The sequence below is a fragment of the Aphis gossypii genome, chromosome 3 (assembly GCF_020184175.1).
Source record: "Aphis gossypii isolate Hap1 chromosome 3, ASM2018417v2, whole genome shotgun sequence".
Classification (NCBI taxonomy): Eukaryota; Metazoa; Arthropoda; class Insecta; order Hemiptera; family Aphididae; genus Aphis; species Aphis gossypii.
Genome location: NC_065532.1, coordinates 28,015,419 through 28,041,765, shown reverse-complemented (window position 1 = coordinate 28,041,765; position 26,347 = coordinate 28,015,419). Strand labels below are relative to the sequence as shown.

Below are 26,347 nucleotides of genomic sequence, written 5' to 3'. Positions count from 1 at the left end.
CTCTAAATGTTAAATATTTAAAAATAAATTAATGGAAATAAAGGCTCTTATTCTTAAAATATTTTCACAATGTATAATATTATAGCCATAAAGATAATGGGGAAAAATCAATAAGAATATTTTAAATATTCCTTATTCATTAGTGAAACTGTTAGGTTTTCGAAAAAAATATTTAGTCTTGATTGTTTTGAAAGTTGTTTTCAGGTGTCATATTTCTGATACTTTGTACCCTTTGTGGAAGAGTATATATATTATTGTTACTATTTACAACTGAAACTTGAGCGTCACCCTAACAATAGGGGTCATGGAGATTTCTTTTTGACGTGGGTCCGTTGGAAGAAAACGAGAAAAGTGATCTTTGAAATAGCATTCGATGTTACTCGAGGATTTTGGTACTCGACTGTCAGAGTAAAATGATTTGGGATTGAGTCGAAAGAAGCCGGTCGAGGAAGGGAGCACATAAGCCGATTGAAGTGTTCTTATATGCATGCAAACACAGTACACACACATCATATACAAAATAATATACCACGTATGATGTTGAAGAAAAATTGCCAGGAATAGTCCAAGACATATTTCAATAGAAAAAGAAAGAAAATCCCGCACATACACGTTTATATATATATATATATATATATATCGAATTATTATATTGAATATGGAGGTACTTATATTGGTTGTGATGTGAACGGAACCGGCTTAAAGAGCTTACGTCATACATATATATTATACATATATATATATATACTTTCTGGGATATGGAATTATGTAAGGATGGACATTTTTATATGGCAATACCTACATGGCTATATATTCTGTAGTATGTAGTTACTTTTTTGTAGTCCGACATAATGTAATTCCTTTTTACATGCCAGTCTAGACCAAATCTTTTTTTTTTTGGGAGGGAAGTAGAGCTTTGTGACCGATGAAAATTCTTCATTGGGATTTATAAATTGCACGTTATAATGTTATACATAGAAGAATACTATACTAGCCCTTTTTCGCAACGCTGCACAATAGTCATAAACGTCCCTTTATTTTATTTAAAAAATAACTTTTTTTCTAGGATCCCGAATCATTTAAAATTTGATTTTAAATGTTTTACCAGAGAAAATTCAATATTAAATTCCATGTTCATTCGACGTTTCAATAAACAAATGTGTATATAGATTTAATGATAATAATTATATAAATATAATATTTGTACCTAGTGATAATAGGTATGAATTATAAAAATGGTAAAGGATCAAGTTTTAATATTTTATAAGCCAAGGAAATAAATTAGTAATTAAGCACGAACTTTTATTTCAATGTTGTATTAATCTGGTATTACGTTTAAAACTCTATAGTAGATTTGATACTTATTTCTCAGAAATTGATAGAATTATTAATGCAGAAAAACATATTTACACAGTGTTGGTAAATATTAAATATACAGCCTTTAGCAGTATAAATTTATTATATGAAATGCATTTTCTCTACAATAACTGGAAAAATTGTTTATACATTTAAAATTAATAACCATTCAATATTAACTATAAAAAAATTTATTTTAGTTTTAGTATTGCTCAAAAATAATTGATTGTTATAATATGTAAGTATTAATTAAAGATTATACAATTATTAACTGAAATATTAAATTATATAGCACTATACTGTTGTCTATGACTTATGATTCAAATTAATTAAGTTTACATATTTTATTTTATCCTTGCTTAAAAAGTTTAACAGTTGTAATTAATATTATGTTTTATCATAGACATTTTTTTTAAAAAATAATTTCAACTAGATATAGATGAGTAATTGTTTCTAAACTAAATGCATTTCAATTGTTTGATATGTATTTTTTAGATATAGTTCAAATTTCAAAGTAATATTTATTTATTAAGCACTTTTTAAATATTTCATTAAAAAACATTTTACGAACAGTTAAAAAGCTTGAAAACGTTCCTAACACTGGTTTTAGAGTTACATATTCATAGAAGTTGCTTTTAAAATAAACAGTGTTCAATAATTTTAGAGAGAAAATAATAATGATAAAAACATAATTTGGTAAATACCGTCAGCTCAGAAATAAAGCTGATGTAAAAAATTTCTTAATATTTAAATTTATATCTACGTAATCTTTTTGAAAATATAAAAAGATTATGTACCTAAATCTATATAATTTCCATTTTCAAGCTTACTAGTAGGTAACTACCACCGAACATAAGTAAATTTTTTAAACAGTTTAATATTTCAAAAGAACAAAAATGCTTAGCCTTATACTCATATCACACCAATTATGGTATTTATTTAAATTTTGATTTTTGAAATTTTTATTATACGTAAACACAATATCTTAAAATACTTATTAAGTACTTTTAAGCTACATAAGTATACTACGACTATAAAATTATTTTTCAAATAAAAACCATTACTTTTTTCTGTGAGTTATAGTGAAGTGAGTAATTTTCTTAAAATGTTGATAGATCTAATTCGACATTTAAATGATGGGTTATTTCAGAGTTATTAAACTTTTTGTAGGTACTAAAAATAAAAATAATATTATTAGTAATAGTTTTACATTAAATATAAGTAATATTTAGTCAAATACTTGTTAATAATTTTAAAAATAATTTTTCATAAACTTAAAAAACATCAAAATTGTGTAATCATACCAATTACACACGTTGTAAAATTTAATAATTTTAATTTACTTTATTTAGATACTTATAGTTGGCTTCTGTGGATATCATAATAAATGTATTATTTGTTTGTAAAATATTTTCACCGATTTTAAAATATTTACGTGTCTATACATAATAAACACCTACAATTTCAAAAAGAAAGGGACGATTTTTAAGATCTAATATAATATAGGATAATATACTAATTACTTAAGTTATGAGAAAAAAACCTCATTAAGTATATTGAATTCAGATAACAGTTATTGCGACAACTTTACACATGCTTGAACGCATCCCTCAAAAGTTCCCGTTATGTTATAAATCCACTATTCGCAAACGGGACCTTGGTACAAACTATCAACCGTGATCACCACTATTTTTACAGATGGTAATATCGTTATTTTCCTTTCGGTAAGTTTTGAAAAATGGTGGTCTATCGTTTGACTTATAGTTTTTTTTTCATTTCCCTCTCACTAACAAAACAAATCGTTTTTGTATCACCACCCACAAGTAAAATGTATTTTAATATTTTGATTGGTGTTACAAAATTTCAACGAAAATGATTTATTTTAGCGTATATAAATAAGCCAACATTGTCGGAGACAGGGTCAGATGAAACGTGTTACCCGATTTTCGAAAATTACACGCCTCGGGGGGCCAAGTCAAGGTAAGACGCAGGTCACTCATTTAAATTATTCACAGGTCCTCTATTGTTAGATTAGACGTTTAATTAATATTGTATCTATATTATTATACCCCTTGTCGCTTTGACAAATAATAAAGCAACTTGAAATTTATCAGACTTTCCGACAAAAATTAGTTTATATCATTATAAACCAATAAATTACTTATAATGTAAAATTGATTTACTACAAGCTATCCATATAAATAGATTGATCATACTAACTCTTTCGATCTGTAGAATCGTTTTCGTATATAAAGAAAAGTGATAAATATAAAGTGATGGTGTTGTGGTGAAGGGGTAAACTATTGGTATGGCCTGAAAATAGCAAAATTCTAAATACATCTATGTGTGTAAATGTATATAACTGTGTCCGTAATATTTTAATTTTTGACAAAAATTGAATTATTATATTAACTAATAAGAAATGTGCAAATTTGGTTGTGTAAAAGATAATATTACCTACATGACAATTTACATGAAAACAAAGCGTTTTTAAGTTTAACGCGAAAATGTTTTCATTTTTTTTATAATAAAAAATAAGTTTTTTTATAAGACGCTGTTGTTTTAATAGTTCTATAGTGAACTCTTTTCTGTCAGGTTTGTATAATATACACTAGGTATGATAAAAACAAATTATATTAAATATTATGAATGTTACAATAGCGCAAAGGTGATCGTTTATTTTACAAATGTATTGCATCGTCTCTAATGTTATATTAAATTAAAAATATGCTGTCTTGATAGGACATTAAATATTTTAATAAAAATGATTAGACCAAAGTAACTGTGTATATTATATATTAAAAATACTATTGTATTAAAAACAAAATATATCATCAAAACATTTTTTATTTTCATATACCTATTACTTTATCCAAATAGCTCAAATAGTTTTTAATAGAAAGTAATCGACATTGAAGTACATTTAACACCATTTATAGATACTATTAGTTAATGAATATGTTTAATTTATTTATGAAATTGTTATTTAATATATAATCGCACGTGACATGTCATATACATGGTAATGCAAACGTATTGATATTAAATTAAAATAATATAGTTTGAAGTAAGTAGTAATGTTATTCAGTAATTATTATAAACTATAATAAACATCGTACATGTCCCTGAATACCATATAGTGTAATTTGTTTGATTTACTTTTTGATTTAATTTCTTATGCATTTTTCTTACGCTTCTCCATTTTCACTGAAAATGAAAACATATCAATAATTCACAACTTGGCACATAAAACATATTTGAATGTATAAAATAATTTTAACATATTTTTTTGGTGTAAACAACGCTTACCTATACAAGTTGACAGATGTAATTTGATTTGTGTGTAGATTGCAAACATGGCGGGTTCGGTTCGTATTCTAATGGTACTTAAGTTGTTATTAGAATATCATTCGAGTAATCTAAAAGCATACGGATTTTCATCTAACTGTGTTCGTACAAGTTGGTTTGAAGACCGATTCGCCATTACCACCACAGACACAATTGTAGTAATTACCAAGAGACTTATTCCCTTGGTCGAGAAATCAAACGTCGTCCGGTCAGCTGGACGCACGTCGGCATCCGGCAAGACTGTGTGACGTTGCGCGCACTGGCTATTGCCGTTATGTTGTTTAATTATCGTTGTTGTTTTTGTATCATGAAGATGTCACATATTATGTATACAAAAAAAAAGCGCGTTCTTATTGTTGTTTTTTTTTTCACGTGTAAGTATGTTTGTTTTTCTTTAAAAACTAAAACGTTGCGGTGACTTGCTCGTTGTCCGTACACATATCAGTGAGGTACGCGTCAGGTTCGGCCCGGCAAGAAGTTTCATGATTAGCTCCGGTTTAGAACGCTCAAGTTTATATCGTCATCAAAGATTCTACCTCACTAGCTCCGGTTAGTATTAAATAGAGATCTAAGAATCCTACTTTTCCTTACGGTACCATTCTTCTTTCGTTTGTTATTATTTGATATCAAAAAAATAAGTTGTCTGTATTTTGTATTGTTATAACTAATAAGGTTTATTACGTATTTATATTTAAAAATATGAAAATTTGTATATTGCTCGTATCATGTCGCTATATTTATTTATTATAACTATTATTCCTCCGCATTACAATCAAAGCATGAGTCATTGTGTCAAACTGCTCAAAATTGAGTAAGTAAGTACAGTGTTGGCGAAACAAACTGTAAAATAAAAATTATTAAATTTCGAGGTGGGTGAACTATAAAGAGAAACCTGGGGGTGAGGAGGCGGATTCTTTTCGAAGCACCGCCCAAACGTCCTGTCTGTAATATTATATGGGTATACAATATATTTAAGGTTTTCGCGTGGGATAGATTTCTTGTACACGTGTAATGATTAAATATACTATTTTAAATCACGAAGAACATAATATTATGTATAATTATGTAGTAGCATTACATTATTATTACATTACACTGTTTCTTAATACGTCTAGATTCATTTTTATAACTATTATTCAATAATAAATAGAAACTATGTAGAAATCCAAATAAATGGGCGTAGGACAACGAAATCGTGCCATTTCAAATCGTAAAATATCATAGAAATAATAATAATAATACGAAAACATTTTTTTTCATCGCTTTACAACAATATAATGTAATTATCGTTCAATAAAAACGAATTAAATGAAAAAGTAAAACATAAAATAAAATAAATAATTATGATTATACTGTCGCACGCTGTCTCCCGTCCACTCCCCCCTCCCACACAGTATACGATAAACACGGACGTTATACCGTATCGTCAGTTGTGTTACATAATATTATTATTATTATGCGATACCCCGCCGTATTTCCGTGTCACCTATAATGCAGCAGTTTAATTTATGCGCATAAAACAAACGGAAAGATTATAATCGTCCGCATATAGTATACATGATAATATAATATACAATCGTGTAGGGACCGCGTGTGAATCACAATCGCGAGCGGGTAAATATCGGTGAACGCGAAGATTACGGACGCTAACAGTACGCATATAGTGTATTATTATATATATATCACATAATGCAGTATAGCCGCTGATGGTATAGCGCGTATAGTCGTTCACGAGCGATTAGTCCGTCGCCGCCGCGGTGTTTAGCCCAACGTTCCATAACCGAATAACCCCCCCCCCCCCCGACCAACCGTGTTTTTGATTAAAACGCGGTAAAGCGTGCGTTAACCGAATTACATGGCCTGTTTATAATAATAATAATAATAATAATAATATTCCGTGTACGATACTGCGGCGAGACGCAATAGTAGGTACCTACGTATACTATATATATATATATTATATTATATTATATATATAGTGTAAACAGTGGAGTAACTGTATGGTGTTGGCCGGGAGCGACAATTTCAGTGTGGACCCTTTATACACTGTACACGTGTATAATAGACTACTAGCGTTGGGCGGGCTGAAAAAAAAATTGGACAGTTTTTTTTTTTTTTTTTGCTTTAGACTTATAATTGTTCGTGTAATTATACGGGATTTTTATATTAAAAAATGGGCGTTACGTTTTCGTTACGAATTCGTATTTTTCACTTTTCGGCTAAACCAAAAAAAAAAAACTGAGTTCAAAGGCGAGTTTTTTATTTTATGCAATAATAATATGTAGAAAGGTGAATATTGCATGTTCGCCGTTCCGGTGTCTAAAATTAGGAAATATTCGTTGGTCGGCGTGTTGTATAGGCAATTTCGATACATCGACGTGTAGGCTGCTTCTAACAAGATTTCGCTTTCATATCGATACACGAATTTAATATTATAAGGTCAATAATGTGTTTACGTCTTTATTCACCATGTGGAAACATACGACTTTTGGATTAAATTTTAACCATTTCGTTTAATAGCGTACGCACTACGACGCTAAATTTACCAGTTTCAAATTACGTGACAACGGCTAGTGACTGTTTAGGTTATATACGTTTTTATTATATCTTATAGTTATTATAGTTGCGATCGCTAATAGAAATTAGAAACCCTACTTTGACGTTTAATGGATTTCAATAAAAATAAATGACACAGTAAGAAGGTAATCTTGTTGGTTTTATATACGGGGGTGGAGAGAGGAGTAATTCGTTAATATCATTATGAACGATTATATTTTGTTATCGTATTGTAAGTGTTCTGATTGTGGGAATGGGACTTAAACGTGTAGTTACACGAACAATTTATTAGTATTAGAAATATTAATGAATATAACGAGATTAAAAGACATGATAATGTTTTGCAGACTATATAAAGAAACAAACAACTCAAAAAATATATAATAATATAATACCTACAGTAAATATAAGTGGTTTTTGTAATAATTGACATTCCAAATTGTCATATCATAAAATGAATCTTAAAAAAAATGTAAATTGAATTTACTTAATATTTTTGTTAGATATATGAATAAATAGTTCAAAATATATTATTGCTTAATGTGTAAATTTACTAAATACACACAGCGGCTAGTGTAGTCAGGCAATGGGTACATGGTACATGGTTTGTAAAATATGATTATAAAATCATTTTGTGTCATTTTTTTCTCTTTCATACTTTGCATAAGACAAAACATTTTTCAAAAAATAATATTATAATAATATTTATTCACACAATTAATTATACTTTTTGAAACAAAACTTTGTTTTCTTTGATTCTCGAATTTGAACGTTTAAAAAAACAATCCATACTCCATTTTTCTATGATTTTCTGGGTTTCGTAATATTATTTTAACTTGATGGAATTAAATATATACTCGTACATACTGTATATCTGATTGATATTATAAATCATTTTATAGTTCATATTTCAGGTACTTAAAAAGTATAACTGAAATATAACAAATGCAAGTATAATTCATAAAATTATTCCAATTTGGAATTTCCAAATATTTATGATTTGAAGGATATCTATTATACATATGTATACGTGTACAATTATTTTATAATCCGAAGTGGTAATCATTACACGCGACACGCGAGTACATAATAATTATTTTTATTATTAAGTATAAATTAATAAAATATAACGTATAGCTGATTTTTTGGTCACTGTTAATTAGATTTTGATCAATTTGGTGTATGGTTATCTATTAAATAACTTATTATTCTAACTTTTAAATTAAATTTTTAATTAGTATAATAATTTAATATAAATAAATGTATTATGCACATATTATATATAACTTCTATACAACTTATTTTCGTTTATGAGAGACTTTGGATGGATAAGAGTTATACAATGAGAAGGGTCCTTGAAAACATAAGTAATCTGGGGTATAAACATAGTTTCGATATTAATTTTCGGTTCGTGTAATTTTCATACGCTCCATTCGGCCGTATCGGACGTTGTTTTTAAATTCCGTTTTATTTTACGAGGTGTTTTCATATGGAAAAAAATCCTGTTTATTTACCTATTATGCGCTCCGGTTGTTTCAAATTAACAAAATAATAATTCATTTATTTTTATCGCGCGTGCCTCTACCCTTTGATTTATTAGCACCACGTTAGTTTAATATAATTTATATATCTTAATATTACGTCAACGATATAGTATTTTTTTCTACATAAAAATTACTACTACAAACAATTTAAGCGTTTGTAATTTTTATCAATCATTACTGTATTTATTTTTATGTTAGATATTTTTAGGTAATTTTATTAAAATTATTTTTTACCTTTGTTTACGCATTTAATTACAATTATGATTTATATAATATATTATATGTACGACTATGAATATATTAATTATTTAATAAAATTATGTTAGTTGTTAACTTATTTTTCAATAAACCCGGTAGTGTTCAAGAGATAGAATAAATAGTTATTCGATTTTTTTTTCATTTTACGAAAAAAAAAACTTTTATGTATATATGTACTATATAGTTTTTGCTTTCTGCCTCAAATTTGTAACGCTCTTAATTAACTTTTTAATTATTCGCGATACCAATAAAATGACCACTTTATACTATGTAAAACATTGTATAGGTATTTACCAGTATATACAACTACAAGTACTCAATTATTTTCCATTCTATTGGTCTTATATACGTATGAACTTTCCGCATCGCATATATTTTTTATTATTGATGGTGTATAAAATAGTATTTGAGTATTTCGCTGCTAAAATACAAAATAAAATTCTTTAATTAAACTATAGATATTGATTTACTATGTTTATCATAATAATAAATTAACAAATATATATTTTTTATTAAGTAACTGAATACGGTTATACAATTTATCTTTTTTTACAGTAAATACTGTTACAAAAATTTGTTATATTCCTTTAATTGCGTAAATATTTATAAACAATTTGTTTTTTTATATCGCAATCGAATGAATTATTTTAAGTACTCTTTAACTTATCATATATAATTTTTATAAATTTATCGGTAATTTATTATTTATTATTATTACGTTTTACATTTAAACTGCAATCCCTAATATTTGTCTATGATACCTAATGATTATATTCAAGAATTAATAACTTATACAAAGAAATATGAATAAATAAATATATTGATATACATTTCACATGTAGAGAAGAATTTTTTATCGTATACTGTTAAGTATTTCACAAGAAATCATGTACATAATTTGTTTTACATAAAATACGTGTTATATTTATTGTATAAATTGATTATCATAGTCACTATAATTACTATTAATTTATTAAGAATAGTATTGAAAAATTTGATAAATAAAAAGATTAAAATTCTTTAATTCTATATTATTATAATAATATTTGATTGCTATAAGTACTCATTACTCAGCTAAGGATTTTTATATTTTATAAGCTTCTACTATACATATTGTATTGAAATGTCTGCGTACCCATACTTATATACTGAAATTTAATTACAGTTTATAGACATCGTTTAATCATTGGAATTTTTATATTACAGATTCTAACACTATATGTTTACCTATGTTTAAATTAAAAAAATATCATTATTACCTTTAGTTTCTGAAGGTACTATAAGTAGCTAAAGAATTTAATAGAAGTCGTCACTTGGTTTTTAATATTACATGAAATATAATACCATAGTATTTACAATGGTTCAGTTATAAAAAAAAAAAATATTTTACCGTTATCTATTTTGAATGAACTTTTTTTCATTAAAATGAGAGATTTTATCAAAAAGCAAAGTTAAAAACGTATTGCATGTTATTATATATGTGGGTTTCGAGAGATATTATAGTTCCTGAGAATACGTTTGTACGCGGTAATATTTATATACATATATATATTAAAATATTTGCTGCGCATGTTTAGATAAATAGATGAAAAATATGTCAGATTTCCTTTAAGATCTTGATTGGAGATCTCGCATATTTCGTCTAATTTTTCAATATTCATGATTACCATAATATATACTGTCGGGTTTTTCTTTTTATAAAGAAAATAATATTGGTATTGAAATCAATTTTAACTTTTTCGATTAAACGTGATGTAATTCCCATAGCAAATAAAAGACAAAAAAAACTTTAAATAAACCCTTTCAAAACTAAAGTGTATGTATATAATATTATATATTATTTTGTATAGTTTATACAAATCACTGTTCAATAAACAATTTAGCTGTTATCTTGTATCTCCATGAATATGTGTGAATATATATACAGTTAGCTAGTATATACTATAAATGTATAGTAATTAATAATACTGAATAACTACATTAATTCATTAAATTATTATATTGCTATATAATTGGTACATGAAATAGCATTGTAAAAAAAATATACACAATATATTCATCAACATACTGAACATGGGTCTACTGCACTATTAGAAACTTCATAAATGCAAACACGCACTTGCACTTAACCCGGATGCTTATAATTCATGCTTTATAAATTATAATGTTTACATTATAATATATGGGTAATCATTTTTTATGCATTTGACTAAATATATATCATCATCGTGTCTTTAATAATGTATTATATAATATTATTTTTGAATATTACACTACAGTTATATTAGTGGGCCACCTCAAGTGAAGTCAGTTTGACACATTGACCTGGTCGGAATCACACAAATAAATGAAAAAAATATTGTATGAAACGTGGTGACAAAATATATACTATCACATTTCATAATATTATGTAATAATAAATATTTATATGATAATTTTCAAAACATATACTCGTAATATAGTTATTTTATGTACTCGTATTCTACTTCATAATTATTGTTTTGAAGATACGTATAATGTGTTGTATACATAATGTGTATTGAAATAATGTCTTTAATTTATTCAAAGACAATTTAATTTTAATTGGTGTTTAATAGAAGTACGTGACCATATTTTAAAGATTTCTACATTATTATTTTATTTTTTAACGAAGGCTTGGATTCTATGTACAATGTAAAGTTCTGAGAGATGAAATTTAAAGTGGGGTCCAGCGATACGCTTCAATGACTAAATATAAGCATGAGTGTTTTTTTTAGATTATTACATTGCCGACATTGAACGGGGTAAAAAGATATTTTATCGTATTTCATGACATATATATAAATATATTGTGATAAAGCTGCTTTTGACGTATACAACGATTCCTATTATAGAAATATAGAAATATATATGTACCATTATACCTATATTTAAACATAATATAGTGTTCGAATACAATTGCGGGTACCATATTATTAGAGTTGAGATATTGGTGTAATAAGTGTTTATTTTTTGTATATTGTATACACCCACACAGCACACACATACACATGCACATAATATTATCATTGGTTAAAACTTTGGAACGCATTTCAAAAATAAACTAAGTCAACAAATACATTTAGACGGTATAGAAGTTTTAATGAAAATTTGGTGGAAAACACTATACATTTTTCATATTAATACATTTTTTATATTCATACATTGTATATAATATATATGTATAAATTACCTATATTTTGAAAATAAATAAAACGTATTCATTATATTATTTATTTTATACTAACATGTTATAATATCTACTTGTATAAAATAACAAGTGACTTTTATTTTTATTTTATTACGATGATGATAATAAAAAAAAAATATTATAATATTATATATATTTATGTATTATACGAGCCATTTTTTCTTCGACCCTTCCGAGGAATTTGTTCTGTGAACATTATTTGCATATGTTATCTTATTCGTTTATCTGTTTTATAAACATATAATATAATATATATATATATATATATGTATAGTATATATATGTGTGTTTGTATATTGTGCATTATACACTATAATACTATATAAGAATAAAACTACCAAATTTTACGGCATCATCTATCAAGCCACATATTGACACTATTTTTTAAAACTTGAATGAACCTAACCGTGTGTGCGTGTTTTCACTCAGATCAACCTGACAATCCAGTAAAACGTATTACGGTGATATGTCATAAAGACGATTCCAAACGCGGATAAAAGGAGCGCCATTAGTCATCACCGCACTGTAAAATACGACGAAGTCCTTAATGGACATTATAGCTAGAAATGCACTCGGCGATGAGCACCTCCTATTAGGACAATAATATATATATTATATAGTAAGTGCTCTCCTCTATCGCTCTCTTCCGTCTTTTTTGGTTACTCGAGTTTTTTCATATAGATTTCTATGCTTGTGAAAATTTTATACTGATATATATAATACATATAATTACCCAACACGAAAGATATTGACAATGTAATATTTTACGTAATACGTATAATTATATTGTGCTAAAAGGTGAGAGGAAAAAAACCAGCAGACTAGTACCTTCTTATACGCATCATACATATTGTATATGATACAAGTGTACTTAAATTGTATACTATATAATATAATATTAATTATACTACGTATACCGTCTATTATTTATTTAATTAAGCTCTGCTGAATATTTATAATTTCGAAAATAATATATAGACTATTATAGACTTATCATATTATACGACCTCATACTCGTCATTTGTCACTACGAAAGTGTGTTGTATAAGGATGAATATGTTTAATTTTCTCTATACCTATATAGCTCACAGCATTTATACGTACTGCAACTTAATATGAAGTTTATCTCCCCCTCACACAAACACGACTTACTCTATTGATGTTCGACGAGCCTTTATTGTCAAACAAATCATTTAAATGATTTATTCACTCGTGCAATAGTTTATCTAAATACGTTTTGTACGTTTGAGTAGTATATGCGCGCTCGTCTTATAATGGGATGAATATACGAATGTGTGTGTGTGTGTGTGTGTGTGTGTGTGTGTGTATATATTACATTATTCTTTCATACATATATATGGAGAATTTGCAAAGTTTTGAAACAAGAGTTCAAAACAAGATACAAACACATTTCATTTTGTCTTAGGGCATTATAGCTAGGTGGTATATATATACAGGTACTAAGATTTTATCTTAATTAAAACATCTTTAATTCCGATGTTTTGCTTCTAAATATTTTTTGTTTCATGTTCCAAAATGTGTCAACCGTTTAGAACGATAACTGTTCATTCGCCGTCGTCGACAAACGCTTTGAAATATTTTATAATATAATATTATATTGTTGAAAGCCTTTATTATATAAAACTCATATACATAGATAATTTAAACTTTAACTTTCATTTCTCGCATGTTTTTATTTCTTTTCAACAATATATCATAATATTAAACTTCTTTTGCATTTAAATAAGTTATTTTCATTTAGTGCTATAATTCTGATATTTTGAATTTCATCTTATACCTGCAATACTATAAGTCATAACCGCTTGTATGATATTATACTATATTAAGCGTAAATTTAATATTATTATATTATATTTCTATAGGTATTGGGTACAGGTCGATGACACGTGTAATATTTAATTTATATGAAAACACGAACTATATTATATGTAAAAATGACAGTTGGTATGATCGTATAGTATTGTACATATGCAAATCTGTGTATTTATAGGTTTATATTATAGCGTAGAATGTTTTATTTTTATTGTTTTTCATTTTAAACGATTGAGTAAATATTTTACACGCTACACGCTACAATTTAAACTTAATTGGCTCGGTATTACTATTGTGGAATTCTAATACCGTATATATATATATATATATACATGTACAAATACACATTATTTAAATATTATTATTTTTGTGGTCGTTATTATAAAATAATTTGATGTATAAATATACAATACATTAAGAGCAGTGCGATATGACTGGTATTTAGTTTAAACATGATATTATATGTATTTTGTATTTTTTCTAACTGTTTATTACCGATTAATAAAGTATAGTAGTTTGTAATTCATATTTGTAATGACGTATTTCAAATAAAAATCAAATAAAGTATCATATTAATATTATAATACTAATGGCATTATATTAAATATCACACCTATCTAATAAAGACGAGCTATGACATGTTATCGATAACAATTTAAAAATGTCTGATAGACTTTCATTATTATAATATAAATATTAAATAAATGTATTTAATTGTTAATCCAATTGTGTATATTGTATGGATCTCATATACATCTAAAGTGCTAGATGTATAAAATGGGAATTCATTTTATTTCCGTAATATTTATTCTAATTTTTTTTTAAATACTTTTTTTCTCTTCATATTTATCTTCAAACTATAACCTAATACTTAGGTACACCCTTCCCTGCAGTATATATCTGAAAATTTACGACTTTTATTTTCCTTACAACATTATTATTGCATTATATATAAATATATGTATTTAACATAGAACAATTTGAAATTTAAATAATAATTATTATAATAATGAGTTGTTCTCGTTGGATTATTGCAGGTTACTGCGGACCAGGATTACAAGAGAACGCTAAAAGTGCTGGTGACCAGTACCGCGGTGATGGTCGCAGGCCGGTTGTGCGTCATGTCGGGCGCGGTTCCGTCGTTCGCGGCGTCAGACAATCCGACGGCCAAACACCCGGACCCGATTGTCAGGGCGCTGACATTCCTGCACCTGCCCGTGGTCAGTGCCCAGTTGCTTGTGTGGCCACAAGTGCTCAGCTACGACTGGTCGATGGACGCGGTGCCTCGGATCGAGTCGGCGGCCGACCCACGGAACGTGGCTACCGTGCTATTCTACGCGGCCCTGGCGGCTGTCGCCCGCGCTTCCGTCCTCCGGAAATGGACTGCCGTGGCCTTAGCCGCCACCGTGTCCGTCGCCTCGTACATTCCAGCGTCCAACGCCTTGTTCTACGTCGGTTTCGTGGTGGCCGAGCGCGTGCTGTACATACCAAGCGTGGGCTACTGCTTGTTGGTTGGCTGTTCGGCCGCCGCGCTCGCCAAGTCAACCAGTGGTCGCCGGTCAACCGTCGTGTACGCACTGTATGCCGCGACGGTGGCCACATACGGTCTGCGGACCGTGCTCAGGAATCGCGATTGGCACGATGAAGAATCCCTTTACCGGTCCGGTATCCAAGTAAACCCTCCAAAATGTAAGTACATCACGACATTTTCACATGATAGTTTTCGCACACAACGTAGGTATCCTGTTAATATTTATTACCAATACCACTACGCTCGTCCTTAACCATAAACCGTCCGCATATCGTGTCCTTTATCCGCATCTACATACACATTTTATGGAATTTTCGTCCCTAATGTTTCAAAATACTGCTATTGATGACAACGACGATATGATATATTATGTTAAATACTTACCTAAGTTAAACTAAAAAAAAAAAAAAACATCAATATCAATTTCAGTCTATTGTGTTTTTTTTTTTTTTTAGAAAATATGCATTTCATAGAGTTTTAATCAAATTAAACGTTTGGATTACAATTGTTTTCCAAAAGTTTAATGATGTATTTCTAGAAGACTTAAAGCTGTATAGTTGTACAACTTTTGATATTACAACAAAGCCGTATGTAATCCATCGGAGTCATAACTATAAAGTCATTTAAAATACTGTGTGCTACTACCTACAATATGGTTTTCATATTCATTCGTATTCATAATATATACATACATATTATGTAAATGTATGTACTATGTACTATGTACTGTATATCTATATGTATATAAATTAATGTGCCAATTTTGAGAAAACATGTACCGTAACTTAGGTGCATTTGTAATTTAGCCCAACTTGGTGAAAAGTTATTCGATAAAAAACCATAGGTTTTCGAGAAATTGCAATTAGCCATTAAATGTATTCAAATTTATAATACACAATACAACGCAATAGAATTATATATTTACTTTTAAAACAATACAAATATAGTAATTTTCCTACCTACACTTTTCGAAAACTCGTTAAGAGAGTTTTCTGCCCAAAATTCCTTATCTCACATTGTACGTACGATTTCTCCTTTTTAGCTAACAACTATTATAATAACGTAGATTATATCTGTAAAATAAAACCATGGATGTTGATTGTATAAACTTTTTAGGTTTACGGTGTGAAAAAAAGAAAGTTTTTTTTTTAAATATTATTATTGCAGTTCAATCACTATTTTAGTTGTATAAATCCCGCATTTTTAATAATAATATTTATCCGTTATTGGCTATACTCGTATCTATGTATTATTTAGAATTAATTTTTTTATAAAAGATAATTTTTTTGAAAGTTTTTAAAATATGTATTTGACTCTACAATCAAAGTTTACAGTCAAGTTTTAAAGTATAAATACAGATATTTAAAAATATAATTTTAAATTCTTAAAAATGTTTTTTTACATTAAAATCAATATAATCAATAGTCTACATTAAGTACATGATTTTAGTATACTTCCATTAACAGATATTTTAAATTTGAAACTATTTATACAATATACACGTTTATAAACATTCTACAAAATGTTTATTATTTTATAATGTTTACATGATTACTTCAATAAAAATTATTTAAAATTTGTATTGTTATAGAAACTTAAAAAGTATTTGAATACATTAACAAATACATTTACTCAATAACTTTATAAGGCTGGTCAAGATACTATTATAATATATACGTATTATATACGTTTGTTTGAAAAATAAGTCCATGTGGTTTATGGTATTTATGATCACTGTCAGACGAAAAACATTGCATACTATACGAAAGGATATGTTTTGAGATATTACCGTGTGCTGTCCCATCGTAAGACAACTAGACAATATTTTATGTGTATTATATGTATGTAAATACCTACCTTTATGCCGTTTTTAGTTTTTCCAAAGTACCGGAATATTTTCGGGGAAAAAAATACGTTTCGTTAGACAAACACTGTATGTACTTCGTCTAATAAACTCCTAATTGTTTTTAATTTCGTGCCTCTTTCCACTTCTAGCATTCCATATAGTCTGCAAAACCATACCTATCAATCCATTGGCTAAAACCCTCCAATCCAGCAGTGCGACCGTTTTAATTCAATAAAAGAGATAGGTTCCGCTGATAGTTTCCGTTCTTTTCCCCTCTTTTCACCATCCCTATTTCCCTCCTCTCTTCCCCCATACTTAATCTCACTCACTTCCCTCTCACTTTCTCTCTCTCTCTCTCTCTCTCTCTATCTCACTCTATTTCTCATTCTCATCTCGAATCTTGATTAAATTTTAGCCTACGGAAATCTTGGTTCGATACTCAGCTCTCAAGGCAGAACGAATGAAGCAGAAATGGCATACCGATCCGCACTCAAACACCGGCCCAACATGGCTGATGTACATTACAATCTGTGAGTAACAAATTTTTTTTAAATTTTATACTATTTCCTCAACACCTGCCATCTACATCCTTACATAATAATATAGTATCATAATTGTGCTCAGACCATTATTATTATTGTTGTTTGTATAAGAAATTTTATATTATTTATTTGTTGTTTTTTTCAAGAAACAACTAAGGCTAATGCTATTTTCGAAACTCTATAAATAATATCGTTTACCGCATACCTGTCAGAGTAAAAAATAAAAAATAAAACAATTTTTTACTTCGAATTTTGTATATATTCCGTTGCCTTGTTTCACTCGTAAAATATTTTCCGTTATTTATCGGAGGGGTGAGTTTTGTGCCAAATGTGCCGTATAACAATCACAGTCTTTATTGAAGACCGTAAAAAAATATCATTTCTTATTGTTCCTCATCTCCTTTTCGTCTACGGAACAAAACAATAAATTGAGATACGCTAGGAAAAAACAATTTAATAACACACCCAAGAAGCTTATGGCTGTCCGAAAGTTGATGGCTTTTATACGCCTACTTTTGGTGAACGAGCGCGATATATATTTTTTCTTTTCTTTTTTTTCTTTTATCTAAAAAGAATGAAACGTCATGTTACTCACATAATGAAACTCAAGAGTATAAAAAAAAAATGCAATAAAAACCACATTGTTTTGTAGTTTAGTGGTATAGAATGACATGTGGTCTAGAACATTACAAGTGAAACGATCACGTTTTCGTGTGATTTGTCTTGGTTACTTTCAACCCAATTCTTTTATTTTTACAAAATTTAAATCCTGCTGTATAAAAATACACACATTTTTTACCATCCATTTTACTACGATAATATATTGAAAATAATTATTCAATATTTTTTTTTTCAATGCTGTCCCTTTGAAAGTATATTTATAGAAAGTATCAATTATAAACGTATTTTAACAAATATTTAATTAATTACAGTAAAAAATTATTGATTGAAACTTTAAAAAAATTCCTTTGTTAGTTGGTCTTATTTTATACAAAAATTTAAGATGATAGTATATTTTTCACAAAGAATTCTTAGAATAACTTTCTTTATTGAAGATGATGCAAAATATTTCCTAAAGAATTTTCCTCTGATACCGATAACTTGTAATACGTTTTTTATCCAATATAGTATTAATATATTTATTAAATACATATTTTTTTAAATAAAGTATACAACCATAAATATAACATTTTAATTGAAATTTATTAGTAATTTATTTAAGATTAAAATTCTCATAACCTAGTTTTAATATATTTCGAATTGTATTATATGTTTAAAACTGTATAAATCATTGTATTATATTATAATTGTAATTTAGAATATTAAACTATAAAACTCTAAAAAAAGATACAGTAGTCACATCCTTAGATAAAATTATCTCATTTTTAAAAATAGATAATTAGGTATTTATAATTAGATTAATTATATTATATAACCAAACATTTATATAGTATGTGAACAATCACTATTTAAAACATATTTAACTACATTGGTTGGTACACAGCAAATGTAAAAGTTTTAAATTAACTTTAAAAAAATCTTACACTAATATATTTTATGATCTAATATTATTGAGATACTAAAAAAATAACTACCTATATGATTAGTAATATACCCATATACATTATACATATTTTATAATAAATAAAAATGCCAGTAAATTATACTAGCTATACTTTATGATTGACAAATAACATATTATTAATAAAACTCATTACAAAAAAGTTTAAATAACATAATATTGTTATGAAATAAAATAACAGCTACTTTATAATCTGTTCATAAAACAAATACATTTAGCCACATTTCAAACTCTAAAAGCTTATTGTGTGTACTGTTTTTTTATGTGGGTTGTAACTTTCATAATAGTTGTTATCTAAATGCATGTATGGTATATTGTATTCCTCTTTAATTATTATAATTATCAAGCTCTGATATACAAAACTTTCGGTAACACAATTTGTTTTCAAACAATTATTGTTTATAAACTAAAATAATTGTTTTAAATTTTATTAGAATACAATTTGGTGAGATAATTAATAATAAAAAAAATACTATTGCTAATCGCTTAATTCATCTTTTTTCAATTATAGGTACCTAATAAACACAGGTATATTATTTATCTTCCTATAAAAGTTTGCTAAATCACAAATATAATTTTTATCTTTTTACTATTTGGATATTTTGAACTAGTATTCACAGTTTCTTTTTTTTGCGAAAACCACCTACTATGAACTATTAATCAACTGATTTTTTTTTAATATATAAAAGCATCATAATCGAAATTTAAAGTGTAATATCTGAATTATTGAATTATTAAGATGTATATATGTTCTTATGATTATAGTAATTAATATTGATAGTATATATATTATATATTATATAAAAAAAGAAAATATATTATATGTATAACAAATATAATATTATTTTTTTCATTTTTACTATACTCCGACCATTTTTATAAATTAAAAACTTGTAATAAATTAATATAAACGATAGTAAATTTCTAAACATCGTAGCCTCCATATTTTCTAACCATATTATAATTGGTACTAAATTCTAAATTTATTCACTCGAAAGCTTCAAATTTTAATTTCAATACCTATATCAACATTTTCAAACACATCATCTTGTTACTAATTAAAAAAAAAAAAAAAAATGATAGTTAATATTTGAAAAAAATGTCTATTATATCTATATACTCCTTAAATTGAATAAAAATCATTGAGAATTTTAGAATTTGATTCTTTATAGTAAACATAAAAATTCTTTTAATCGGAATTTTAATATTTAATAATCATATATTTTGAATTACCATGTACGAATTTTCTTATTTATCGATTGAAGCCCTTATATTTTTGACAATTTCAAAAACTCAAACAATGTGGTCAATGCCGTGGCCACGCGGATCAAAGGACCCATTGTATGGCCAACGATTCGTCTGTGGTTGCGGTCGGAAAATCGCCAATTTCGCACTTGAACTGCGTTTCGAAAAGCCAATATTCGCGTTAGTTCTTCAAATCGCTTTCCACTATGGTTCGCAGAGTATTAAACTCTGAAACGGATTTCGTTCGCGCGCGCACACACAATAGCATCCTATGTAATAATATAGTGTCGTTGGGTCGACGCGTCCGAATCTCTCTGTCTCTTTCTTACAGCTTTATCTCCATCTTTGTGTGTCTAAATTTCTTTCAATTTATCTATATATATATATATATATATTTCTCTAAAACTGTGAAAATGAACGATGCGTATAAATCACATAGCTTCAAACACTGATCGCCGGAAACGATTTTGGCAAAACCTACTTTTCTAAATAATAATTACTATTATTTTTGTGTAGTAATGCTTATTTAAAATCAAAGAACGTTCATTTTGAGAATTATATTTAAGTCCACTATACGATTTGTGCAGCGACCATCACGTATTGTGGATATAAAATCTTGACAGAAATCTATAACCACAGATATAAATGCAGCAATTTGTAACAAATGCCGCCGCTGCTTAGTGTATAGTTCCAGCGCAGTATAGTATATAATATTATATATATACAACTTTATTACATATATATATGTATGCAGTGATCGAGAAAGCAATATGTGAAAAGGAATCGTTTATGGCCGACAGTTTGGACCGATGGTGCAGATGTCACCAGCCAATAACGCTCCTTCGTGACCCGCTCACCGTCCGTTTGGAGCGAGTGCATATAAAAAGAAAGCGTAATAAAATTAAGGACAAATCGGTCGTCGCCGCTGACTTGAAACCAAATTGGCGACCAAACTTCACGGTATAAATAAGCGAGCGAGCGCGCACTCCCTTAATATATGTATTAGATATATATATTATATACTATATGTAATATGTGTGTATATATATATATATATGTACAATATGCTGCAGTGATAAATCTACTATGTATTATACATTGTACTCGTACATTTTCGGATTATCGGTAGAAACTTCTTTTTCCCTCCCTGCAGGGCAAGATAAATGGAATAATTTTATCCCCGCACGACAACCATTTCATCTCTTTGTATTCGGTCCTTTCGGGATTTTGTTTATAGTAACAGGGAAATAATAGCGTATAGTAGGCAAAACAGTACTTTAGAAGTACATAATATTATAGCCTTTAATACCTACATAACATGTAAACGAATACGGAAGGGCGATCTAACAACTGCAGATGATTGGGATTATTAAATTATTAAGAAAACGTACGTACCTGTAATATAAAATATATATATATATGTCTTTTTTACATACAGTCATGTTCACAGGCAATTGTTAAAATACTGAAAAGTTGTTTATAATATTAGTTACACTTTACCTGTTATTTTTAATAATCACCAGTTGATGTTAAGTACTTATGCATTAACATTTTCATAAAAAAAAATATTTTGCTTCAAAATTCTAAATTTAAAATAGCGGTTGTTATAAATCTAGATATTCTGTTAAAAAGTATAAAATTCAAAAAAATATTAAAACTCAATAAAAATACAAATATTTGGCTTTTTTCCCCATATGTATATAGTAAATAATAATAAAAAAAACATATCTGAAATTTATTAGTTAGTGAATACCGAATGATATGAGTGTGTTTTAAACAATCACATTGTTTAAATAATAAAATATTTAACTGTATATCTGGTCACTGCAGCCGTCTATTGGCGAACGTATAGCGCGAAAATAGGATTCTCTTTGATCTCCTAATATCGCAACTTCCCCACCGCGAAGCACATTTCGTTTGACTTAAAACTGTAGTGCAATATATGATTTCGCATTCCGATACTCATCGTAGCCCATAGGTATACAGGTCACCGAATTTTCAATTATGTCGACTAAACGTAATATCTCAACAGCGAATTTTATTGCCGTACTTATCAACAAAATATACATTTGCTTCATATCTCTTAAATATAAATTGAATCTCCCTATTTAAATTATACATTTACAAAAATACATAATTATCAATTTTTAAGGGGGGATACAAACTGGCATATTTTTTCCAACTAATGCATACCTAATAGTTTTTGATTATCGTACTAATAAAATATCAATGTGTGTTACTTCTCACAGATATTATTTAAATTCTTTTTTAAAATATAGAAATTTAAGGATCTTTAATCAGTAAGTTAAAAAAAAAATTGAAAATAAAATGATTTTACTCAAGAAAATTTCATAAAATTGTTCAACATTTTTTGATTTCTTATTGCGTAAATGGTGATTAACATGACTTTTATTGTAATATATCATACTTATCGACATCAGATTAGTGATGAATAATAATGTGTTAGTTGAAAATTATCCTGTTATATCTTATACAGTATCTACACTCTACAGCTACATACATTTATTTATAATCATTGATATACACCTAAACATACCACACGAATCACATACCTACACTTAGAAAATTGTCTATATTTAATTTCTTTCGAACTCATTGCAAGAGTAATTAGAAAATTTCTATTAAAATTACCATAAATAACTTATAAAGTATAAACAATATTAATTAATATTATAATTATACAAACACTGCTTTCTCCATAAATTTCCATGCATATTATAATATCATACGAATTTGTTAATAATTGTCTTGTTCGTAGTAATAATAACCAACGTTATGATATATTAATATATCATCTATATACAACCAATATTGAACATATATATATATTATTACATTATTTTATTATACGTTTTGTATTGTATATAAAACTAATTTAGTTGTACACTTATACAATCATAGCTTAATAATATTCGTTTTGGATACCCGTTAATTGCTTTACGAAGCCAAAGAATGATTCATCCACTGTGTGGGTTGTCAAGTTGGTGAAACGAAACAGGTGTGTACATAAATTTATAATATTTCGTGAAGAATAACACCGTCGAAATGAAAATACAAAGGTCATAATAATATAACAATATTTCTCAAATTTGGATCAAAAGACCCCCGGGGCTCTGCAAGTACGTGTAGGAGTATTATTATACCATGAGTTCTGTTTTTGAATTGTGGTTTATTAATAATATTAATATATTGATATACGTTTATTATATAAATAGTGATGTTCATCAAACCACCGCTAGTGCACCAATACTATAATTAATATGATAAACAAATAATATGGTCTTTATAGTATTCGCATAAGTTTGTGTAGTTTCTGAGACATGTTCTAATACTAATCTTATGTGTTTATGTCATTAATACGTTCTATGAGTTATAAGCCTATATGGTTAAGTTGTACACTAATTTTAAATTGAATGATATTTGATTGTAGGATGGGTGAAATTAATCAAAAATCAAAAATAGATATCAATGATTTACTATGTATTTTTTTTTTTTATATTTTTAAATTATTCTTATATGAATTTTGCACGAGTTGTAAGAACAATTTTATACGTTATGATAAATAGTAAAAACAAAAACTGCTTTTATTCATTTACTCGCTGTCAACCGCGTGCCCCTCCCCCGTGGATAGTTCTTTGAAAATTGTGGGGCTGTTTCTTTGTCTTATAGTTATTTCGATCATAAAATGTTATTAAGTGTACATATCTTATATTTACGCGAAATAATAATAATTTAAGGTGTTTATAAATTCTCATAAATATACTTATAGATAGTATAAAGAATTTTTTTCTCACATTATTGATATGAAATTAATATCATTATTCTTACGCCCGGGAAAAATATTATATAATAATATTATAACGTCGTTAAATGAATAATAATAATTATTATTATTAAACAACAACATTGGACATGGAATTATGTGGGTTTTAGCATCTTTTAGCCAATCAGCGCGCTTTCGACTTACTATACTTACTAATTTTCTATTGGTTATTATTATTATTGAATGTATTTAACCTATCCTAACTACTCGAGTCTCAAAATTAAGTATGTCAGTCGTAGTTAGAATACAGTGATCTATACTTCAAACCTCGTAGGACCGTTCAAAGCACTGAGCCGTTGTCACATCTCATAAAGGTACGTCAACAATAATAATAGATTTATCGTCGATTCTATATACACATTCAGAGACGTATTTAGGAATTTTGCGCCCTAGGTTATCTGAGTGCCATAACTTTTTTTTACCTTTCGAAATAAATAAAAATAAAGATACGCATACGATTACCATATGAATACGTAAATATGTTTCATTTTCACACAAAATAATGTGTTTAGATATAAATAACATATTTTGTAAAAATCTGAGAATGTCAAAATATTGAATGTTCTTCAACAAAAGTGGTACTAAAACTTTCAGAAATTGTCAGGTATAACAGTAAAAAATTTGGTGACAATACGTTGAACGGTGTGGATTTGTATGCGTGTCAAAAAATCGGGACTTGTTTTTATAGTATATATGATATTTTTTAAGTATAATAATATTAATAAATTTTCGTTACTATTTTCAATTCAATACTTATACTCTTTAAATACAATTTTATGATTTTCAACGTGGCGACGTTTAGAACTTTAACATGATGACTCTTTATATGAGTTTTATTTAAAAAAAAATATATAATATTTCTACAATAATATTCTGTCGTATAATACCCGTGAAATGTGAAAATATCCGGAGTTGTAAATGCAAACTGGGAGTGTATAACGTTGGACGAAATATTACTAAAGTCATAACTCCTGATGTGTAGAGTTTTTATACTATGCGCAAAGAGAAGTATTATTATTTAATATCGTATTGCACTTTTGCATTAAGCATGCAGATATACCTATAATATATTTTAGGTACCCTCATTGTGTAACGTAAATATTTTAATACTGTTGTTGCGTTTTGACGCGATTTTTTTTTATTCACAACGACGTGGTGGGGTTTGTCTGGTTTTAATATGGTACAAATACACAATGAGTTGTTATTCCGGTCGACGAACGACGATAGTGATGATTAATTCGCATGTAAAACTTTTGTCAATGTATAGTACGACAATAAGGGGTTTGTCGACGTGAAAGTCGCATCGGCCGGAGATTATTATTAAAAAAAAAAGGTCGTTTTTCACATACCGTTTGTATCAATTTGTTTTGTCGGCGGCGACGGCAGCGATGGCGTCAAAAAGTAGACGCTGTCATTAAAATACAAATTACTGGATAAAAGCGACAGCGGAAATGGTATATACATATTTTTTCGTCCAGTCCACATCATGATACACCATAATATAATGTATATACATAATATCGTGTCATACGCGCGCGTTCGTATAATTTACAATATAATTTTTTTTTTTTTTTGTTCATGACATAAACAATTTTTTTTTTTTTAATAACCACATTTTGTACGTTGAATATCC

At 27.7% G+C, this 26,347-nt stretch overlaps 1 protein-coding gene across 2 annotated transcripts in view; it reads left to right on the top strand.

Moving 5' to 3' along the window:
- The window catches only part of LOC114122990 (protein O-mannosyl-transferase TMTC2-like), a 77,121-nt gene that overhangs the window by 16,771 nt on the left and 34,003 nt on the right, over window positions 1–26,347 (top strand). For both annotated transcript variants that reach the window (XM_050202997.1, XM_050202998.1), the window contains 2 exons: window positions 15,162–15,813; window positions 17,917–18,031. In XM_050202997.1, coding sequence (XP_050058954.1) covers window positions 15,162–15,813; window positions 17,917–18,031 — 767 coding nt within the window. The remainder of the gene's footprint in view (window positions 1–15,161; window positions 15,814–17,916; window positions 18,032–26,347) is intronic.